Source organism: Neovison vison, chromosome 8 (genome assembly GCF_020171115.1).
Source record: "Neovison vison isolate M4711 chromosome 8, ASM_NN_V1, whole genome shotgun sequence".
Lineage (NCBI taxonomy): Eukaryota > Metazoa > Chordata > Mammalia > Carnivora > Mustelidae > Neogale > Neogale vison.
The window spans coordinates 129,029,556-129,051,402 of NC_058098.1; the positions used below are offsets into that span (position 1 = coordinate 129,029,556).

The window sequence follows — 21,847 nt, forward strand, 5'->3', positions numbered from 1 at the left end:
GGCCCTATCCCAGGACCCCGGGATCATGACCTGAGCCAAAGGCAGATGTCTAACGACTGAGCCCCCCAGGCGCCCCTCTTCCTGATGATTTAAACTGTAACATTTTTGTGGATAAAGATGGTTTTTGGAAAGTTGTCATAGAGGCTTTTCACACTCCTTTTTTTGCCCTTACTTGAAACAATAAGCACAAGAAGGTTATGTCTTTAGTCTCATTTAAGAAACTAAGGCCTGGAAGATGAAATGATATGCTCAAAATCATATTTAAAGACAGACTGGAGTCAGCCTTTATCTTAGTTCATGTCCTTCTGCATTGTAGCTCATTTTACACTCTAAAGTCATGAAAGCCATCTTTTATGGCCAGTTTTGTTTTTTTCCTGAACCATTATTAAGCAGGATATCATGGCATAATTTTATGCTGGTGGAGAAGACTGGAAGTGTGGTAGGTGGGTTTTGGTTTTGCGTCTTCCCATATTTGTCACTTGATAGTCTGCTATTCAAACTTACCATTCATTTTGTCTGATTTGAAAAAAGTTTCAGGTAGTCTAAGCCTAAATTTTGATATTGGCCAATTTTCTTAAGTGTAAAATTGAGTTACATCTTTATGCTATTCAAATTAGGGAGAGTGATCGTTAGTAGTGTGAACAAAGCAAAACCATGTCTGTTCTTAAAAGGAACTTAAATTAGAAAAAAATGCTGAAGTGGAATACGTTAGTGACCTGGTGTGCCTGATTTGCCCTCTGTATTTTACCACCATTTGGTTTTCATGATTTTCTTACTTTTCCATTCCAACTGTGACTGACTGACTACTTTTACTCAGAAAGCCTTTCTGTTTTCTTTATATAGTCGTACTCCTGGAAGTCGTCAAGCCTCTCCAACTGAAGTAGTTGAGCGCCTGGGCCCCAGTACTAATCCCCCAGAAGGATTGGGGCCTCTTCCTAATCCTACAGCTAATAAACCACTTGTTGAAGAATTTTCAAATCCTGAAACTCAGAATCTGGATGCCATGGAACAAGTTGGTCTGGATTCCTTACAGTTTGACTATCCTGGTAATCAGGTACCCATGGACTCTTCAGGAGCTACTGTAGGCCTTTTTGACTACAATTCCCAGCAGCAGGTAAAGTGTGACCCTCCTTTAAAGAAGCTCCTCTTAACTGTGTGTTGGTGTAGCCTGAAGTGCATTGACCTGAATAACAGGAGTATTCTTAAATACTTGATGTTTTAGAAATAAAATGTTTTTATGGTTGAGAAAGTGATTGAGATCAGTGTTAAAATGCACTGTTCACAGTTTTCTAAATAGAAATGAAATGCTTTGAGACTAATCTTGGTATTAAATATTTTCTCTAATAGCTCTTCCAGAGGACTAATGCGTTAACAGTTCAGCAGTTAACTGCAGCTCAGCAGCAGCAGTACGCGTTAGCTGCAGCGCAGCAGCCGCATATAGGTGAGTCCAACCACTTTGATGAGACTGTTAGAAAGTCTTGTGTTAGTGTTAATTAGAACACTTCATTTTTCTTTTATTGAATGGTGTTACGTTGTGGTGTTTCAAAACATCTCATTGAGATCAAAGAGTAATTAATTACATGGCAAAAATAAAGATTAACTAGGAAAGAACCGTTTCTGATTATTGTATCCTTGATGAAATGAAAATCTTTATAACTTGATGAAAGCTGTCAGCACATAAGTTTTTTTCTCAGTGTGAAGTTGAGTCAGACACTTGAAAGTTCAAATGTAGGTCTGTCTATTATCAATCAGAATGTTTATTTATTTTTTTAAGATTTGTTTATTTATTTGACAGAGACACATCGAGAGAGGGAACACAAGCAGGGGGAATGGGAGAGGGAGAAGCAGGCTTCCCACTGAGAAGGGAGCCCAATGCGGGGCTTGATCCCAGGACCCTGGGATCAGGACCCCAGCCTAAGGCAGACTCCTAACACCTGAGCCACCCAGGTGCCCCCAAAATGTTTATTTTAAAGAATTATATTCCCAGGAAATTTCCTTAAAATGTTTTCTTCATTAACTTATTTGGGTCTTTGACCTTTAGCTTTCAATGTAAATTACTATAATTATGCATTTGTTACTGCTGAAGCATTGGTACATGTTGTCCATGTTGGGGTTTTATGTTTGTGTTTTCACCTTTTTTTTTTTTTTTTTTTTTTTTTTTTGAAATAATTATAGATTCACATGGAGTTGCAAGGAGAGTACAGAGAGGTTCCCCACCAGCTTTCCCTATATGGCTACATCTTACATAATTATAGTATAGTACCAAAACCAGGAATATGACATTGGTAAATGTATATATATATATATATAGTGTTATTTTATCACATGTAGATTTACATAACTGTTTTTATGCCTGATTTTAGCTTATCTTAATTTATTTTCTTATTGGAGGAGGTGTGACTATATTCCACATAATCTATTGAAGCAGACTCGGGGCAGGGTGAGGGGAGGTGATAGAAACTAAGTTGATTCTCTTCCCTTACCTTTGTATTGTTCTATGTCAATCCAAGAAGGTCTCCTAGGTCCCTGTTTTATTTTTGGTTTTAATCAAAGGTGACTACATGTTTCTAGATGGTTTCTTTCTTTTTTATTTTTTCTTTTTCTTTTTAAGATTTTATTAATTTATTTGACAGATAGAGATCACAAGTAGGCAGAGAGGCAGGCATAGAGAGAGGAGGAAGCGGGTTCCCTGGCTGAGCAGAGAGCCCAGTGCAGGGCTCTATCCCAGGACCCTGGGATCATGACCAGAGCTGAAGGCAGAGGCTTTAACCCACTGAGCCACCTAGGCACCCCTTCTGGATGGTTTCTAATAGCAGCATACATTCTTTGCCCCCAGCTTCCTTTATTCCTATACTTAAGTCCTCCTCATTAGAAATGTCGTGATTCGGGACGCCTGGGTGGCTCAGTTGGTTAAGCAGCTGCCTTGAGCTCAGGTCATGATCCCGGCGTCCTGGGATCGAGTCCCGCATCGGGCTCCTTGCGCTGCAGGGAGCCTGCTTCTCCCTCTGCCTCTGCCTGCCACTCTGTCTGCCTGTGCTTGCTCTCTCGCACTCTCTCTCTGATACATAAATAAATAAAATCTAAAAAAAAAAAAAAAAAAAAAAAGGTTGTGATTCAGGCGGCATCTGGGTGGTTCAGTCGCTTAAGCATCTGACTCTTGATTTAGGCTTAGGTCATGCTCTGAAGGTGATGAGATTGAGCCCCTTAGAGGGCTCAGCACTAAGTCAGTTTAGGGTTCTCTCACCCTGCTTGTGCATGCATGTGTGGGTGCTCTCTCTCTCTTTGAAATAAGTAAATAAAATTTAAGAAAAAAGAGTAGTGGGGCACCTGGGTGGCTCAGTGGTTTAAAGCCTCTACCTTCAGCTCAGGTCATGGTCTCAAGGTCCTGGGATCCAGCCCTGCGTTGTGGGGCGCTCTGTTCAGCAGGGAGTCTGCTTCCACCTCTCTGTCTACTTGTGATCTCTATCTCTGTCAAATAAATTTAAAAAATCTTTAAAAAAAAAAAAAAGTAGTGATTCTTGTCTTCTATACAGACTGGTATAACCCTTTTTTATTTCTTGAGGCTTTATGGTATGTTTTAATATGTGACAGGCTAGTATACCCATTGCTCTGCCTTTTTGAAGTTTTACATTTTCTTTTGTTAATTGCCTTCTTATATGCATTTTAGTAATTTGCTTATTTATTTACTTCCAGAGATTGGGTTTAAATTTTAAATTAACTTCTGGAAAATCTACTTCGTTATTACATTAAGTAATAAACCAGGACATGGTGCATCTTTACTTTTGTTAAATCTGCTTTTGTGTTGTTTATCAGTACTTTAAAGTTTTTATCACCTACGTTTGCATATTTCTTGATAAGTATGTTTTTAGGTATTTTGTCTTCTGCTGACCTTGTAAATGGCCTTCTGTCTTTTATTAAATCTTTAAATTGGTATCTATGGAAGCTCTTGGTTATAGCAGATATTAAAGTTTATAAGTATTTTCTAATTGAATCATTCTTGTGTTCATGGAATAAAAAATGCATATAATCTCTTAATGAGCTCTTTTAGTTTGCTCATGTTTTATTTAGGATGTTTGCATCAGTAATGTGTACATGAAATTAATCCTTAAGTTTGCGTATTTTGTATTTTTCTCAGATTCTGGAATATGATCACTGCATGAAAAGAATTTAGAACTATTTCCCCTTTGAATACCTTAGAGTATTTCAAGTAACATTGGACTCCTGTTATCTTTAAGTCTTGGCAGAACTTTGTGACGCCATCTGGGAAACCATGCACATAAATTTGAAAACCTGAATAAAAATGGAACTATTTTTAAGCATACTTTACCAAAATTGACTCCACCTTTTAATCTTTGTTCCATAGTTAAATATATTAATTGTTGACTATCAGTCTTAGTATCCAAGTTTGCCTAGTCATCTCTTGTCTGGCTGAAAGCCCGTTTTAGGACAGCATTGTACAATAGAAATAATAATGTGTGCCACATAGAATTTTAAATTCTTTTGTAGCCACATTTTTAAAAACTAAAAGGAAATAGGTGAAATTAATTTGAATAGACTATTTAACCCATTATATCAAAAAATGTCATTTTAAATGTGACCAGTATATAACTTAGTATTGAGAAATTTAAATTCTTCATATGAAGCTTTCCAAATTAGGTATGGATTTTTCCACTTTAAGCCGATCTCAATAGACTAATCACATTTCAAATACTCTGTAGCTATATGTGGTTTTAATGTAATAGACAGTGTGGCTCTAGAAGATTCTTCTAGAGTGGGGATTGACAAATTTTTTTATAAAGGCGCAGATAGTAAATATTATAATTTTGGAAACTATATGGTTTCAGTCACAACTAATCAACTCTTGTGTTAGAGCACAAAAACAACCTTAAATGACATAGAAATGAGTATAGCCGTATTCCTATAAAATTCTACCGTGGACACTGTAATTTGAATTTTATATAATTTTCATGTGTTGCAAACTATTAATTATTTTCAGCTACTAAAAATGTTAAAATTGTTCTTAGTTTATATAAAAATCGGTAGCATCCTGGACTGGGCCAGAAAGAGATAATAAATATAGTATATTTTTATTTTTTATAAATAGCTATCTACACTGAGAAGGGAGAGAAAGAGAAAAGAAAAGGGATTGTTGAGGTGGTTTGGAAATTTTGTAGTATAGGAAATTGTGAGATAGAAATAAACTGTATAGCCTGCAGAGGGCTGTAGGGGGCAAATAAATAGAGGGTCTACACACACCAGGATTGGAGTTTGAGTCATGCTAACCAGGGTATAGTAAGAGCACCCAGGTCACAAATATAAATAAGACTTGGTTTGGAGACTTCATGATGTGTAGTTGGCAATCTTGATACCACCTGATGCACAGGTGATTATAAGAGAATCTTTCCAGTCGTGTTGCAAACAAAATTCACAGTGCAAACAAGAAAGATGAGCCAGAAATCAGCCAGTTGTGTAACAAACAGTAGAATTTACACCCAAAATGTAGAAGTAAGGGAACCTTAAAGTTTCAGAAAGAACTTTCAAAGTTGATTCATAATCTTAGGAGATAAAGAACTTAAAGCCATCAAAAATCAGCAGTCTTGAAACAACAAAATGGTGTGAAAATCAGCCATTTCAGAGTCTTGTAAGTAAAAAGACGTAGGTGGGCTTCATTATTGAGTAGCTGTCACCTAGGATGAAATGTACTGGAGAAAAAAAAAAAAAAAACAAACTTAGGAAATCTCCAAGAACACTAAACCCAAAATGATCAGAATGATCAGTACTTGGCAGAGACAGAGAAACTAGAAGCTAAGGATTGGAGTCAGTAGTAACTAAAGATGTGCAAAGCATAGCTGACTATAGCTTTTCCTGAAGTCTCGAATAAACGTGGACAAAGACCTTTGAAGAAAACTCAAAACTTTATAGTTTGATGTCCCTTCATCTAAATTAATTTGTAGATTTAATGTATTCTTGGTTGGAATCCCAGTAGGATTTTTTTGGAACTTTAAAATTTGTTTTTGATGTTTGTCTTAGAAAAGTAAAACAAGAAAATTAATGGAAAACTAAAGTGAAATAAGGGGGACCTACTCAACCATATGTCAGAGGTTACTGTTTTCAGTGATTGAAACAGTGTGGTACTGACCTAGGTATATACAAGTAGATAACAGACAAGAACACTTCACAGTAGACACGTGCAAGTGTGTCTGTTTAGTGTGCAGGGTAGATTGTAATTTTTTTTTTAATTTTTTAAAATTTTATTTATTTGACACAGAGAGAGAGGGAAGCAGGCTCCCCACTGAGCAGAGCGCCCGATGCGGGGCTTGATCCCAAGACCCCAAGATCATGACCTGAGCCAAAGGCAGAGGCTTAACCCACTGAGCCACGCAGGCATCCTGGTAGATTTTAATTTTAATTGACATTTTTCAAATTAATAAAAGAATGTATTTGGAAAATAGCTTGGAGATAATTGGGTCCTCTTCCTGATAGCTTTAAAATTTAAATGAGATTGAGCCTCGGTGGCTTAGCTGGTTAAGTATCTGCCTTTGGCTCAGGTCATGATCTCAGGGTCCTGGGATTGAGCCCCACATTGGGCTTCCTGCTCAGTTGGGAGTCTTCTTGTCCCTCTCCCTCTGCCCCTCCACACGCCACTCTCTCTCAAATAAATGAATAAAATCTTTATTTTAAAAAGTTTTTTATTTTAGACTCTAGTTCTTTGTCTATTAGAGAGAGAGAACTTTATCTTAAAATTTTTAAAACATTTTATTTATTTATTAGAAAGAGCCAAAGAGATCACAGAGGGAGAGGGAGAAGCAAACCTGCCTCTGAGCCCAGAGTCCAGTGCAGGGCTCAATCCCAGGACTCCAAGATTATGCCCTGAGCCGAAGCCAGACACTCAACTGACCGAGCCACCCAGCCCCCCCCAAAAAAAAATGTTTTTTAAAGATTTTCATTTATTTATTTGACAGCAAGCCAGAGAGCACAAGCGGGTGGGAAACAGCAGAAGGACCAGGAGAAACAGGCTCTCCTCTGAGCAGGGAGCCCAATGTCGGGCCCCAGCCCAGGACCCCAGGATCATGAACTGAGCAGAATGCAAACGTTTAACCATCTGAGCCACCCAGGTGGCCTAGATTATCTGTTGACATAGAAAGGGATCTGTGGTTAATTGGCAAGTGAAAACATATTAAAGTATCATTATAGTCTACAGTATAAAATGTGTCTGTGTGTGCATTTAAAAATGTAGAAGGATGTATATTTTTATTTGTGTGCATGTATAAACACGCAGATACAAACACATAAATACATAAATAAGTATGTATTTATGTAATACACAAGCATACTTGATGTCTAGTATGTTGTAAATATTTCTTAAATGAATCTTGAGCTTAAAACAAGAAACTTCTTTCAGTGGAAGGTTCAATATGTATCCATTAGGTAGAACCAATTCCTTGTTTTTCAGCTATCTGAAATTTCACATCTAACATAAATGTAGAGAAAGCTATGTTAAAATTATTTCTAGGGGCGCCTGGGTGGCTCAGTGGGTTAAACCCTCTGCTTTCGGCTCAGGTCATGATCCCAGGGTCTTGGGATCGAGCCCCACATCGGGCTCTCTGCTCAGTGGGGAGCCTGCTTCCTCCTCTCTCTCTGCCTGCCTCTCTGCCTACTTGTGATCTCTGTCAAATAAATAAATAAAATATTTTTAAAAAATTATTTCTAAAATTGAAAGATTTGGAAGACTATAAACCAGTGGTCAGTAAAGACTACACGAGGACTTTGGCTTTACATTTTGTATGCTCCAGTAGTGTTTGAGATTTTAAAAGCAGTCTTTTAAAATCATGAAATAGGGCGCCTGGGTGGCTCAGTGGGTTAAGCTGCTGCCTTTGGCTCTGGTCATGATCTCAGGGTCCTGGGATCAGTCCCACATCGGGCTCTCTGCTTAGCAGGGAGCCTGCTTCCCTCTTTCTCTCTCTGCCTGCCTCTCTGCCTACTTGTGATCTCTGTCTGTCAAATAAATAAATAAAATATTTAAAAAATATATAAAAATCATGAAATAGGGGTACCTGGGTGGCTCCGTGGGTTAAGGCCTCTGCTTTTGGCTCAGGTCATGATCCCAGGGTCCTGGGATCGAGCTCCGCATGGGGGCTCTCTGCTCAGCGGGGAGCCTGCTTTCCTTCCTCTCTCTCTGCCTGCCTCTCTGCCTGCTTGTGATCTCTGTCCGTCAGATAAATTTAAAAAATAAATAAAAATCACAAAATATGAAATACAAAAAAATTACATCTTGGCTTTGAGGTTTTGTAGTGGTATGAGATGACTTGAATATCATTGCATCCATTGTTTTCTACTGTGGTAAAGATAATTTATGGTAGAGGAACCAGAAGGAGATCTTGAAACCTTTGCCCTCAGGTGTACTTAAGGATCTAATTCTGAGGAAATGATTTTTTAAATAGTGCAGGGATTTTTATTGGACCCTTTGATTCTTCCTCTGTTAAAAGCAGATTTTTCAAATGGCTTTTTGTGGCTGTGCATGAAATCAGTGCGATGGGCTATGGCCACTATTTCTAGAAATGAAATAGATTTATAGAAATTAATGAAAAGGAAAATTAAGTAAAAAATAGAAAATAGGTTATGGTAGAACTTTATAAGGAAATGTTTTTGAGATTTTTGTGGCATGTATGTGTATATATGGCCACTAGGTCGATGTGAAATATATTTCATACTGTGGGTCACAGTCAAAACATTTAAAAACTGCTGTAATTTTGAATGAAGTTTCTGAATCTTGATTTTAAGGTATAGATTTTAAGATCAGTGTTTCTTTTGAATACTTCAAGTTACTTATGTCCGCATGTTTTTATATTCCTATGCCCCCTTCTTAATCATACTTACTTACTTATTAAAGATTTTATTTATTTATTTGACAGGGAAATCTGAAGCAGGCGCGGGGTGGGGGGGGGCAGCAGGCTCCCTGCTGTGCAGAGAGCCTGATGTGGGGGCTCTGAGGGTTCGATCCCAGGACCCTGATCTGAGCAGAAGGCAGAGGCTTAACCCCCTGAGCCACCCAGGTGCCCCTATTTATTTATTTTTAAAGATGTTCTTTTTGGGACACCTGGGTGGCTCAGTTGGTTAAGTGTCTGCTTTAGGCTCAGGTAGTGATCCCAGGGTCCTGGCATTGAGTCCTATTATCTGGCTCTTTGCTCAGCAGGAAGCCTGCTTCTCCCTCTGCCTGCCACTCCCCCTGCTTGTGCTTGCTGTCACTCTCCCTCTAACAAATAAATAAATAAAATCTTGAAAAAAATAAAAATAGTGTTTTTTTTTTTAAGTAATATCCTCAACGTGGGGCTCCAACTCAGTAACCCCAAGATCAGGAGTCATATGCTTTACCAGCTGAGTCAGGTACCCCATTAATCATATTTTAAAATTGAACCTTTTTGATTACTTTTAACACACCCCTTTTATTTTCTCCTTACCTTCAACTCGTCTCTATTATTTTCCAAAAGACACGCCTCTGGTAGTTAGTACCTTATGGTAAATATTACACACAGTGATTCCTTGATACCAGCAGTTCTCTTGTCTAATAGGTATTGCAAATGAATATTTTAAAATTTTTCCTAGTCTTTACGAAGTTTACATTGGCATACATTAGATGCAGAAGTTGCCTTAAAGTCACTATACTGCTGAAAGCCCTTCATTTTTCTTCTGTTGCTTTTGGGGTAAAGTCCAAACTACTTACCATAACCCAGGAAGATCTTCATGGGTCTTCCTTCTGATTATAACTTGTTTTGTCTTCTCTTGCCCTAGAGCCACGCTTCATCCTACCTACTGCTTCTGAAGCTTAAGTACCCCTTCTCTCTGTGCCCATAGCACTTACTGTATTTTTATACTAATTGCCGATTTGCTTGCTGCTTTTTCTCACTGATGGATTGATTTCTGAGGGCAGATCATATCTGACTTCACTGTTGAATCCCTAGCATATTGTACAGCTTAATAAAGATTTAATGAAAAACTACTGTTGAACAATAGTAGTTCTAGCTCTCAACATTCATTGTGTGCCTGTTGTGCTAGTTCTGTGTAGTCATTTCATATTTAGTATCATTTAAATTCTCACAAAAAATCCTCTTAAGATGCGGTGATACAGCTGTTCATAAATGAGGAATCTGAATCAGGTTGTGTTAGTTACATGCCCAAGCTCATTCAGTTAATCAGAATTTGAACCATTACATACTCTCTCCTCCCCCACTCCAGATGAAGTATAGAAATGATTTTACCAATGAAGAAAATCATGCTTTTCATTTTCACTCATTATTTCTCCCTTTTTATACGCAGCTGGTGTATTCTCAGCAGGCCTTGCTCCAGCTGCATTTGTGCCAAATCCATATATTATCAGTGCTGCTCCTCCAGGGACTGACCCATACACTGCAGCAGGATTGGCTGCCGCAGCAACATTAGCAGGTACCTCACTGTCCAACCTTGTTGCTTATTATGGATTTAGTTTTAATTCTGGTATAAACTTTATTTTTGTCTGTTTGGTCAATTTGAAGTACCTAGGAAATGAAACATTTATCTGAAATGACCTGAAGTTTCCAGAGAGTTAGTTTACTATTTTTCCTATTGTAGTGCTAGGAAAAATCCTAAGCCTGGTAACTCTTTCCTCATGCATAGTTGATTTACATTTTAATTTTGTAGTTTTAGAAATCTTACATTGTCAACCGCAGATCTTCCCTTTTGTGACCAGTGCTATTAACCACAGAGACATTGCAAAGTCAAGTCACTTCTCATAAAATAAACTGGGGCTAGGTGCTATAAATACCCATGTCAGGGAGAGTATGAGGTAAAGGAGCTTCAGCAATCTTGAGAGAATGAGTATTTAGAAAGTAGTTAGTTTATTTAGCTATATTAAAATGTGCAAGCCGACTGAGGGGCAGAATGGAGAATTGGAGTTGGAAAAAAACTAACTGCCAAAACCGAAACTCCACTAAAAATCTAAAATGAAAGCCAAAACTAGACAATGTTATGTGTTAGTGGTATAGCCATAAAGCTGGGGGGCAAATATTTTTAAACCCAAAACTATATTTATTGCAAGAGTTATGTGCTGGTCAGGTACCATCCTGTTGAGCAAAGCAATTTGTTGATTTTCTGTAGGATTATGAGGAGGTTATTTTAGACTAAGTTGGGTATAGAGACAAATTAATGAGTCTAAGGTATGGGTTATTATGTTGGTCACAGGCAGAAACAAGGTAATATCAGCTACAGAGATGTATGTTCACTGGAGTAAGCCTGCCAGTTGAATTTCATAACTCTAGACTACCGTGTGTTGTTTTTTTTTTACTTTGTTCACTGATACAAATTGTCACTGATGAATAAGACCGTTTTAAATACCACTGCTGGTAGTTACTATCATGACCAAAGAACATTTACTCTTTTCTTGAGACTTCAGTACTCTTTATTTATACTCAAGACTTAAAATATTAAGAAGTCAGAAAATAAACGTTAATTTCAAATTTTTGTTTGATAGCTTGCTTAGCAGACTGGAACTCATCTGTCACACTCAGTAGTTTCTGGTATAGATCTGCATGTGGTTCCATAAAGAAGGGATGAACGGTCTTGGTGCTGGTTAACTGGATGTTAGTCTATAAAGTTCTGGTTTATCATACAATCTATGGAATCGAAAGAAACTCCTTTAAGAAATTGTTTTGAGAGTAAGCATTCTAGGCATTCTGGACTTAGGCAAAAGACCAGTGCTACCCAGTAGAAATCTAATGTGAGCCAAATAATGTAATTTAGGTTTTTCTAGTGGCTACGTTATAAAGTAAGTAAAAAAACATAGAATTAATTTCAATATTTGATTTAGCCAAAATATCTAAAATATCATTTTAATTTAAGTTACTAATAGATCTTTTACACATACACACACAAAACCACTCTGGGTGGAGTCCTCAAAATCTTGCATATGTATCATACTTCCAGCACATCTCAGTTTGGGCTATCCAGTTTTTTAATTCTTATGTAGCCACAGATGGCCTCTGGCTTCTGTTTTAGACAGAGAGGTTCTAGGTAGGTGTCTTGACTTTTGTTTTGATAATGTATTCTTCCTTCATAAATCCTGTTAATAGTTCTCATTATAGATTTGTTTAAACTATCTTCAGAAATATATTTTATCTAAATTTTTTTAATGCTTTTTACTTTAGTTGATTCAGTCAATTGTACTGAGGTTTATTTTCCTCCAAAACAAAGTAAAACCAAGAGTTTAACTTTACAAAGTGTTAAAATATTAAAATCATATCTGTGGAATTTTAGGCCCTCTTTATTATATCAGTCAGTAATCATGATATCTTACTCATCAGCTTACTAATGGTGGGCCATGTTGTGTACATGGTCTTTTCCTCTCCTAGAAGCAAATATTACCTTAAAGTAGAATAGAACAATAACAATTAATTCTATTTTTCCTACTTTGCTTTCACATGTCTGTGTCTCTGCTTTGTAGTTCTTTCTTGTCTTTTTTTTTTTTTTTTAAGTTTTTTTAATTTATTCATTTGACAGAATGAGCGATCACAAGTAGGCAGAGAGGCAGGCAGAGAGAGGGGAGGAAGCGAGCTCTCTGCTGAGCAGAGAGCCCGATTTAGGGCTCCATCCCAGGACCCTGAGATCATGACCCGAACCGAAGGCAGAGGCTTAACCCACTGAGCCACCCAGGCGCCCCAGTTCTTTCTTGTCTTGACTCACTAGTCCATTTTCCTAATCATATAAACACTGAAGTTTCATTTGTTTTCATGTGATTTTCAGTTGTTTTAGGAGAATTGTGACTAATTCTGTTTCAGATGTGAAAAATATGTTTAATAAAAACTTAATTTAAAAAAGAATATTTTTAAATGGAAGATTTACACTTCAAGTAGCAGTTGTAGCGAGCTTGGTACCAGAATGTTTCCTATTTTTATGTTGTAGGTTGCAGATAAAAAGATAAAGTGTTTATTGTTTTAATTCTTTTCAGTAGTCAGAAAATGACCTTTTTAATAAAGAGAATTTGAATTGAACATAGTAAACCCTACAATTTTAAGAAATCTAATGTTTCCTAAAAATACTCTGTGTTTTCTAATATCAAACCCATCAGCTGGCATTCAGTAAATGTTGCATAGATTGCTAAGTGTCCTGTGAATTCATTGGCTCTCTTGACTTTAGCTTTATCATCTCCATTAAGGCCATTGCTGTCACTTCTGAATACTTTGTCTTCTAATAGTCATATCTAAATGAGACTGTCCCCCTAATTGAATCAGAAAAAAAATAGAAAGTATGTAGCAGGTGTTAAGTGAGTAGAGAATTACAAGGACATTTGCTCTAAGTCTTAATATACTGTTCCTTTTTATGATCTAATGGTAACTGACTTCATTTAACTATAAAATGTAAGTAACTTTTTTTTTGGGGGGGTGGGGTGGGTTGTGGGGTTTAGGTCCAGCAGTGGTTCCACCTCAGTATTATGGTGTTCCGTGGGGGGTGTATCCAGCCAATTTATTTCAGCAACAAGCTGCAGCTGCGGCAAACAACACAGCAAATCAGCAAGCAGCATCACAAGCTCAGCCTGGACAGCAACAGGTATAGGCCTGCCTTCATTAAATTAATACCTGGAGAATCTTGAAATTCCAGGCGTTCTTTGTTTTCAAGATCTGTGTCTTTTCATCTTCTTCAGTATATAATATAGTACCTAGTATCTAGTTGGTATACAAGTATATTGACTATATTTTTTTCTGGCTGTATTCTATTTCTATGTTTCTGTTATGAAACTGCCTTGAAATTTCTAGCAATTTTTAATTTTCTTTTCATCCCCTCTCCAGGTGTGCTAATTTCCCTATCCAAGTAATTATCACTTTATTTTCTTCTTGGTACTTAAATTACTATTTTGAATTTTACTATATATCTGATCAGGAAAGGATTCCTGCATACTTTATATTTTTAAGCAAGAGGAAAATTTTTTCACTAAACATTAGATTTAACTTCTTAAAATAGAAAATGTTTATTGCACAGGTGTCCCTATCCCCCCCAACCCCCCGCTTTCCTGGAACTATTTTAATAAATGTGGAAACACTATTGATTTCAGAATTCTGGTTGTCAGAGTCTTCATAATTATACCGAAGAAGCAGTTTAATGCCAAGTACAGGGTTTACTTGACAGCTAAATTTTGTCTAAATTTCCTTTATATATTTGAATACTATATTGATGTTGTATTGAAGCTGTCCTTTGGCTCAGTTCTTGTAGATTATACTACAGCGTGATTTAATAAATTCTTTGGGCAAACATGAAAATACGCTACCTGAACAATATACAGACCTATGTGTGAGGCTTACACAGGTGGTGTTAACAGTGAATCCCCCTTGTCCTGAATGGTATCTGTCTTTGTGAAGTTAATATGATCTAAGATTTTGCCATTCCTCCCTCCAAATAAATTTCTTATTTTAATACTATATTGGTAAGTTAAAGAGCACAAATACTAGAAATAATTTTTCCCAAAGGCCTTCTAAAATCTCCATATTACTTAATAGATTGTTCTAGTTGTCAAGAGCCAGTGATTGTGTTTTTGAATTTAAATATTTTATATTTTTTCATGCTAAATCAGCATTTCATTGCACATAATATGTTCAAAGACTATCCAAAGATCCTTTATCATATGTACAGAGTTGCCTGGGATAAATTTATGTATCTGTTATTTGATAATTTCATTTTTAAGGAAATCATTTGTCCTTTGTAGGTTCTCCGAGCTGGAGCAGGTCAGCGCCCTCTTACTCCCAATCAGGGCCAACAAGGGCAGCAGGCAGAATCACTCGCAGCAGCAAATCCAACTTTGGCCTTTGGTCAGGGTCTTGCTACCGGCATGCCAGGTATATAGTTAGTTAATCGTAGAAGTTTGCGTAGGTTTGAAATGTTAAATGTAGACACTCACATTGAAGAGTGAAGAAAATCAAATGTCTTTAGAGTCTTGCTTACATTGTAGTTAGTATTTTAGAGCTCAGATGCCAGTAGTTGAAATCAGTACTATTGTGAGACTTCGCAGGGTTGGCATACATGTACTAGGGTTCTTCTGTTTATGGCATAAGCTATAGCATTCTTCCAGCTCACCACAGCCCAGAATTCTTGAAGCAGTCCTTCAAGAAATAAAATCAGTTTAGAGTTGGCATGTAAGATAAATCTTGTTTCTGTTTGCCATTGCAGCCAAAGAAAGTCATTTTGTTAATACTAAGAAGTTTGCAGCTAAAATTTTCCACTTTGAACATTGTTCCATTGTGTTCAGTTCATTTTATAGTATTTTAAACTATTTTTAAAAATATTTTATTTATTCATTTGAGAGAGAGACAGTGACAGAGAGAGAGAAGGTCAGAGAGAGAAGCAGACTCCCTGTGGAGCTGGGAGCCCGGTGCAGACTGGATCCCAGGACGCCAGGACCATGACCTGAGCTGAAGGCAGCTGCCTAACCAACTGAGCCACCCAGGCGCCCATAAACTGTTGTTACTTAAAACCTGGACAGTGTCTTTGAAAATATGCCTGTGAAAGCCTAATACAAAGAAAGTTACAAAAATTTCTTCCCATTAACAGACTACAACTCTCAGAAAGGGCCAGGAAAATACATGTTTTTGTGAAGTAGATTTTTTTAATACAAAATTATAGATACAAAGTTACTACTTTAGTAATAATGGAAAGAAGGTATTTTTTAATCCGAAACAAGCAGCACTTGTTATGTTTTCAAAGTGAAATTTAAAGCTGCATTTGAATATCAGTAGGTAATAGGTCACTTCCTATTCTACCTTCTCTTCACTCCTGAAGACTCACTTTCTCTTTTAAGTATGCTATTTTTTCAGTCTTAGTATATGAGTAGTTATATAGATTACTTATTAATGAAATGTGAGTTCTGGTTTCCATTTAATCGTAATGTAGTTACATTTTCTATTCATATCACTTAGGAAGTGTGTTTAAAGTATGGGAACATATATGTCGTTAAGGGTTTCTTTTATGTGTTCTGTGCTGCTGAATACTTCTGTATGTTACTTTTAAGGATTTCTCAATTCATAGCATTCATTCTATTTTCTCATTTTATCATCTTGTCTAGCCCTCTGGATAAAGAGAAGATGTTAGTACTGTAGTCCCTGAAGTACAAATAATAGAATGGATGTGGTTCTCATTTTCTTTCTTTCTTTTTTTTTTTTTTTTTACCCCAGCCATGTACTTGCTTCAGGGAAGCTACTTTCCTGGAGCCATTGTGGATTAGAGACCTTTGAGAATGTACTGTGAAGCTGAAGTTGTAGATGAGGAGAGACATGGAAACGAGGCTAAAGGGAACTGAGCTGAGAGTTTATTGAAGACACTGCTAAGACTACTCTGGGCTCCTCTTTCTTTCTTTCTTTTTTTTTTTTTTTTTAAAGATTTTATTTATTTATTTGACAGATCACAAGTAGGCAGAGAGGCAGGCAGGGGGGGGCGGGGAAGCAGGCTCCCCGCTGAGCAGAGATCCTGATGCAGGGCTTCATCCCAGGACCTGAGATCATGACGTGAGCCAAAGGCAGAGGCTTAACCCACCGAGCCACCCAGGCGCCCCTGGGCTCCTCTCTCTACCCCTCATTTAACTTTTAAGCCCTGCTTCCATGATTCCTTTGCAGTAATCCTGATATTAACTCAGTAACAATTGGAAATTGTGACCTCCTTTCCTCCATTCTTAATTTTCTCAGTTCTTTGTTGTATTTGATCATATTGACGATGTCCAACTCTCTACAACTCCTTTGCCATTATACTACCTCCTGTGATATTTTATTCTCCTGACTTTGCTACCTTACTCATGCTTTTTATCAGTCTCACTTTCCTCTGTGTATAATGGAAAGTATCTTCCTTAAAAATGGAAGATAGTCTGGCTTAGTGATTAGACTTTCTGGAATCAGGTCTGCCAAATTGTTGTATCCCTTAGTTGTGTGATCTTGGTCAAGTTACTTTCCTCTTTGAACTGAACTTCCAATATTGGGACAGTAGATACTTTACTTTTTTGTCAGGAAAAGTTTATCTACTTTGACCTTTTCAGCCATCATCCTGACACCAGTATACTAAATGAGTTTATGTCTACATCTTGGATTCTTTGCTGGGCACTTAACACATTTCTGCTTTCGTATAGGACATTACTATGTGTGCGTTTCAGCCACTCCTCAAACTGACAGTGTCAAAAAATGAACTCTCTCCCAGATTTACTTACCTTTCTGTGTACTCTGTTTCACTATTAATTCCACTATCCTCTTTTTTCCCCAGTACCCAAACTAGTTTTATTTTCAACATTAACTAAGTTTAACTTGTCCCAATTTCTGATACGTACAAATGTATATTCATTTAATTAGATATACACACATATAAATACATACAAACATAATTCCTATCCATAGTAATACTTTGGAGTTTTATCTATACAATTAATTTCAAGTCGGGTCAAATATTTCCTCTTTTACAATAAACCTAATCTATTCATGAGACTCTTCATTTGGTATGGGGTAAGGAGTATAATCCTGGATAAAACTGGGATGGTCAGAACTGCCCCTAGCCCATACAGGGTACCTTGGTACAACTTAGAAAATGAGCCACATTGTCTCAGTAGACACAGCCATAGACCACCCATAAACTCAGCCTGGTGAGTGGAGCTTAACAGGATTTCAGCAGTCATGGTCACGATCTCCATGTAGGTGGCTATCCTGGGGGGCTGCTCAGTGGTGGTGCAAGCAGAAAGGAGTGATCAGGCCACCTTTGTACAGCTTTACTCTTGTTCAGAAAGACTGATTTAATTTGTCTGGCTGAGTTTGGTCAGATTGGGGGGGCGTGTCTTTTCTTCAAACCATTAATGTTGATTGAGCTCAAGAGAAAGGTCTCCTTGATGGAAGATCATATTCACACTCAAGTTTGCACATGGTTGTGCTGCATGGAAGTGGACTTTGAAGGTTTAATCTTAAGAAAATAACCCAGTGTTGATTCTTGACTCCTGAAAATTATGCTGTCCATCTGGCTATAGTGTTGAAGTACAAAGTAGAAGGTAGGCCTATTCCACAACTATTAAGATGAATTCACACTTGGAGTGGGAGCTCAGACCACTGCTCTTGAAGCCTCGGCTTGGCCATCTTTACCTAGGAGTAGTGTGGAGGGGTTGAGGGAAGGAGAGAGAAGCTAGCAAGCAATCTCTGCTGCACCCTGGCCCCAGGCCAATGGGCCAGAAAACCAAGGCCATGGACAACCCTATCTGCACACCTCAGTGAGGCAGGTGCACTTGGTTCCACACCTTCAAGGCTGTCCACTATCCTCTGGAACTAGAAACTTTTGGTTTCAGCCGCAGTATCATCTTCAGCTCTTGATTATCTTCTGTGCTTCACATTAAGTAACTTGTCTGTCCTTATTCGTTCTGTCTCCTGTTCATTTCTTTTATCTCTGCTATTCTTGTTCAGCCTTTTCCTTATCCTCCCACTAACTCTGCCTCCAGGCTTTTCTCTTCATCTTTTTATTCTCCTTTCACTTACCATTCAAAAATACAGGTTTATACCATTCTGGTTCTTAACAGTTTTAGTGATCTAGTCCCAGACCGATTGGTAGTTTCCTTCTATAGTCCTGTGCTTTAACACACTAGATCATATTCTGCCCCTCAAAAATACTTGTACTTTTATGCCTCTAGCCCTACTAACTAATGGCTTTTCACTTAAATACCCTTTTATACATTTTAAGCAGAATTGAGATGTAGAGTTTAACATTTTCCTATTTTTAACATAGGTTAATAAACATTTTGTAATTAGCTTTGCTGTCATTCTTTAAAATCCTTTCTATGATATCTTCTTAATCTCTTTACCAGTGCTTTTTCATTAATTACTCTTCCTTTTCCCTTCTGTAGCACATAACTTGCACCTTTCTTTAGTACTGCTGTCTGCCTTGCATTTCATTAGCTATATTTGTGATTTATTTTCTTTAGTCTGCACTTACTACCATGTTTAAAGGTAGAAAATGTCTTAGAGTGGAACAGCTTTTTCTGTTTCTCCCTGAAAGGTAGTTTAGTAGATCAGTGTCATGTCTTAAAATGGCATCTTAGAATTAAGGAAATGGTACATTACCTCCTCTACTATACAGTTTTTGAATGTGGAGACCATGACTGGTTTTTTTGTTTGTTTGTTTTTGTTTTTTAGCTCCTGTGTCTTTTTACACTTGCTCAGTAGTAGAAAGATAAATAGAAATTAGAAGCTTTTGAACTGAATGATCATGAAAATGCTAAAAATTTAAGCTTATGAACTACACCTAAAACAGCATAGAAGTGGGGGCTATAAGAGGCTCAAATGCGTACAGTAGAAAGTAAGTTTCTACATAGGAACTATAAAAGGAAAAGAATAAACCCAAAGATTTGAAAGAAGGAAACCAAATGATAAAGGTGAGAGCTGATGTGAATGAAATCAATGGCAAATCTACAGTAAAGAGTCAGGTTATACCAAAAGTTACTTTCTTTGAGAAGACTTAATAAAATTGTTAAAACTCTGACTTACCAAAAAATTTAGAACAGACATAAATAGCCATTATCAGAAAAATCTAATAATCATTGGAAGGTATTAGGAACAATCTCATATTAACACATGGAAAATTTAGACCAAATGGACAAATAACTAGAAAAATGTAACTTACCAGACTGGAGGCTATATAGAAAATCTGAAGTCCATAACCATTAAGAAAATCAGTGGAGTAACCAAAATTTTCCCTCACAAAATCTTAAGGCAAACATTAAGTGCTGAATACTAGGTATTTGAGGAGGAAATCATTTCTATTTATTTTATTTATTTTTTTTTAGGATTTTATTTATTTGACAGAGAGAGAGAGAGAGACAGCGATAGAGGGAACACAAGCAGTGAAATGGGAGAGGGAGAAGCAGGCTTCCACTGAGCAGGGAGCCTGGTGCAGGGCTCGATCCCAGGATCCTGGGTTCACGACCTGAGCCCAAGGCAGACACTTAACGACTGAGCCACCTAGGCACCCCTAATTTCAATTTTTAAAATTCTAGGGAATTGAAAAAGAGGGTTTGCTTCCCAAGTCATTTTACGGTACTAGCATAATCTAAACACTAAATAAATAATAAGTGTATACTCTGTCAAAATACTACTGGCATTTTTCATAAAACTAGAACAAACAGTCCTAAAATTTGTATAGAACCACAAAAGACCCCAAATGGCAAAAAGGAATCTTGAAAAAGAAAAGCATAGCTGGAGGCATCATAGTTCTGGACCTCAGACTATATTACAAAGTTGTAATCGTCAAGACAGTATGGTACTGGCGCAAAAATAGATGCATACATAAATAGAACAAAACAACGCAGAAGTGGACCCGCAACTGTATGATCAGCTCATTTTCAACAAAGCAGGTAAGAATATCTGGTGGAAAAAAGTCTCTTCAATAAATGGTTTTGGGAAGATTGGACAGCTACATGCAGAAGAATGAAACTGGACCAATTTCTTATACCACACACACTAATAAATTTAAAATGGATGAAAGACCTGTATGTGAGACAAACCATCAAAATCCTGGAGAAGAACACAGCAGCAGCCTCTGACATCAGCCATAGCAACTTTTTACCAGACAAAGCTCCTGAGGTAAGGGGAAACAAAAGCAAAAATGAACTACTGGGACTTCCATCAAGATAAAGTTCTGCACAGCAAAGGAAACAGCAAAACTAAAAGGCAACCTTCAGAATGGGAGAAGATGTATGCAAATGACATCTGGTAAGGGGTTGGTATCTAAAAATCTATGAAGAACTTAATCAAACTCAACACCCAAAAAACAATCCAGTCGAGAAATGGGGAGAAGACTTGAATAGACATTTTTCCATAGACACACAGTTGATTATACTAGACACATGGAAAGCTACTCAACATCACTTGGCATCAGGGAAATACAAGTCAGAACTACAAAGAGATACCACCTCATACCTGTCAGAATGGCTAAGTTTAACAATACAAGAAACATGTTGGTGAGGATGTAGAGAAAGGGGAACTCCAATACACTGCTGGTGGGACTGTAGACGGGTGCAGCCAATGTGGAAAACAGTAAGGAGGTTCCTTACAGTTAAAAAATAGAGCTACCCTAAACAAACAAACAAAAAAAATAGAGCTACCCTGTGGTGCAGCAATTGCACTAACTAGATATTTGCTCAAAGGATGCAACAATACTGATTCGAAGGGTACATGCACCCCAATGTTTAAAGTGGCATTATCAACAATAGCCAAACTGTGGAAAGAGCCCAGATGTCCATTGAATGATGAATTAAAGAAGATGTGTGTATATACACACACACGATGCAGTATTACTCAGCCATTAGAAAGAATGAAATCTTGCCATTTGCAATGATGTGGTTGGAGCTAGAGTGTATTATACTAAGTGAAATAAGTCAACCAGAGAAAGATAAATACCATATGATTCAGTCATATGTGGAATTTAAGAAACAAAACAGATGAACGTGAGGTAAGGGGGAAAAAAAAGGGAAGCAAACCATAAATAAGACAGACTCTTGTTAATAGAGAGCACACTGAGGGTGGGTGGAGGGATGGGTATTAAAGACAGCACTTGTAGGGATGCCTGGGTGGCTCAGTGGGTTAAAACCTCTGCCTTTGGCTCAGGTCATGATCCTGGGGTCCTGGGATCGAGCCCCACATCTGGCTCTCTGTTCAGTGGGGAGCCTGCTTTCCCCTCTCTCTGCCTACTTAATGATCTCTTTCTGTCAAATAAATAAATAAATCTTCAAAAAAAAAAAAAAGGCAGGCTGAGTACTGGGTATTGTATGTAAGTGGTGAGTCACTAAATTCTACTGAAACCAATATTACACTATACGTTAATT

The 21,847-nt window shown here is 37.4% G+C and overlaps 1 protein-coding gene across 7 annotated transcripts in view; it reads left to right on the forward strand.

Moving 5' to 3' along the window:
- PUM2 (pumilio RNA binding family member 2) overlaps positions 1 to 21,847 on the forward strand; it is a 101,920-nt gene that overhangs the window by 38,326 nt on the left and 41,747 nt on the right. For all 7 annotated transcript variants that reach the window (XM_044262015.1, XM_044262014.1, XM_044262017.1 and 4 more), the window contains 5 exons: positions 844 to 1,114; positions 1,348 to 1,441; positions 10,315 to 10,440; positions 13,433 to 13,575; positions 14,726 to 14,855. In XM_044262015.1, coding sequence (XP_044117950.1) covers positions 844 to 1,114; positions 1,348 to 1,441; positions 10,315 to 10,440; positions 13,433 to 13,575; positions 14,726 to 14,855 — 764 coding nt within the window. The remainder of the gene's footprint in view (positions 1 to 843; positions 1,115 to 1,347; positions 1,442 to 10,314; positions 10,441 to 13,432; positions 13,576 to 14,725; positions 14,856 to 21,847) is intronic.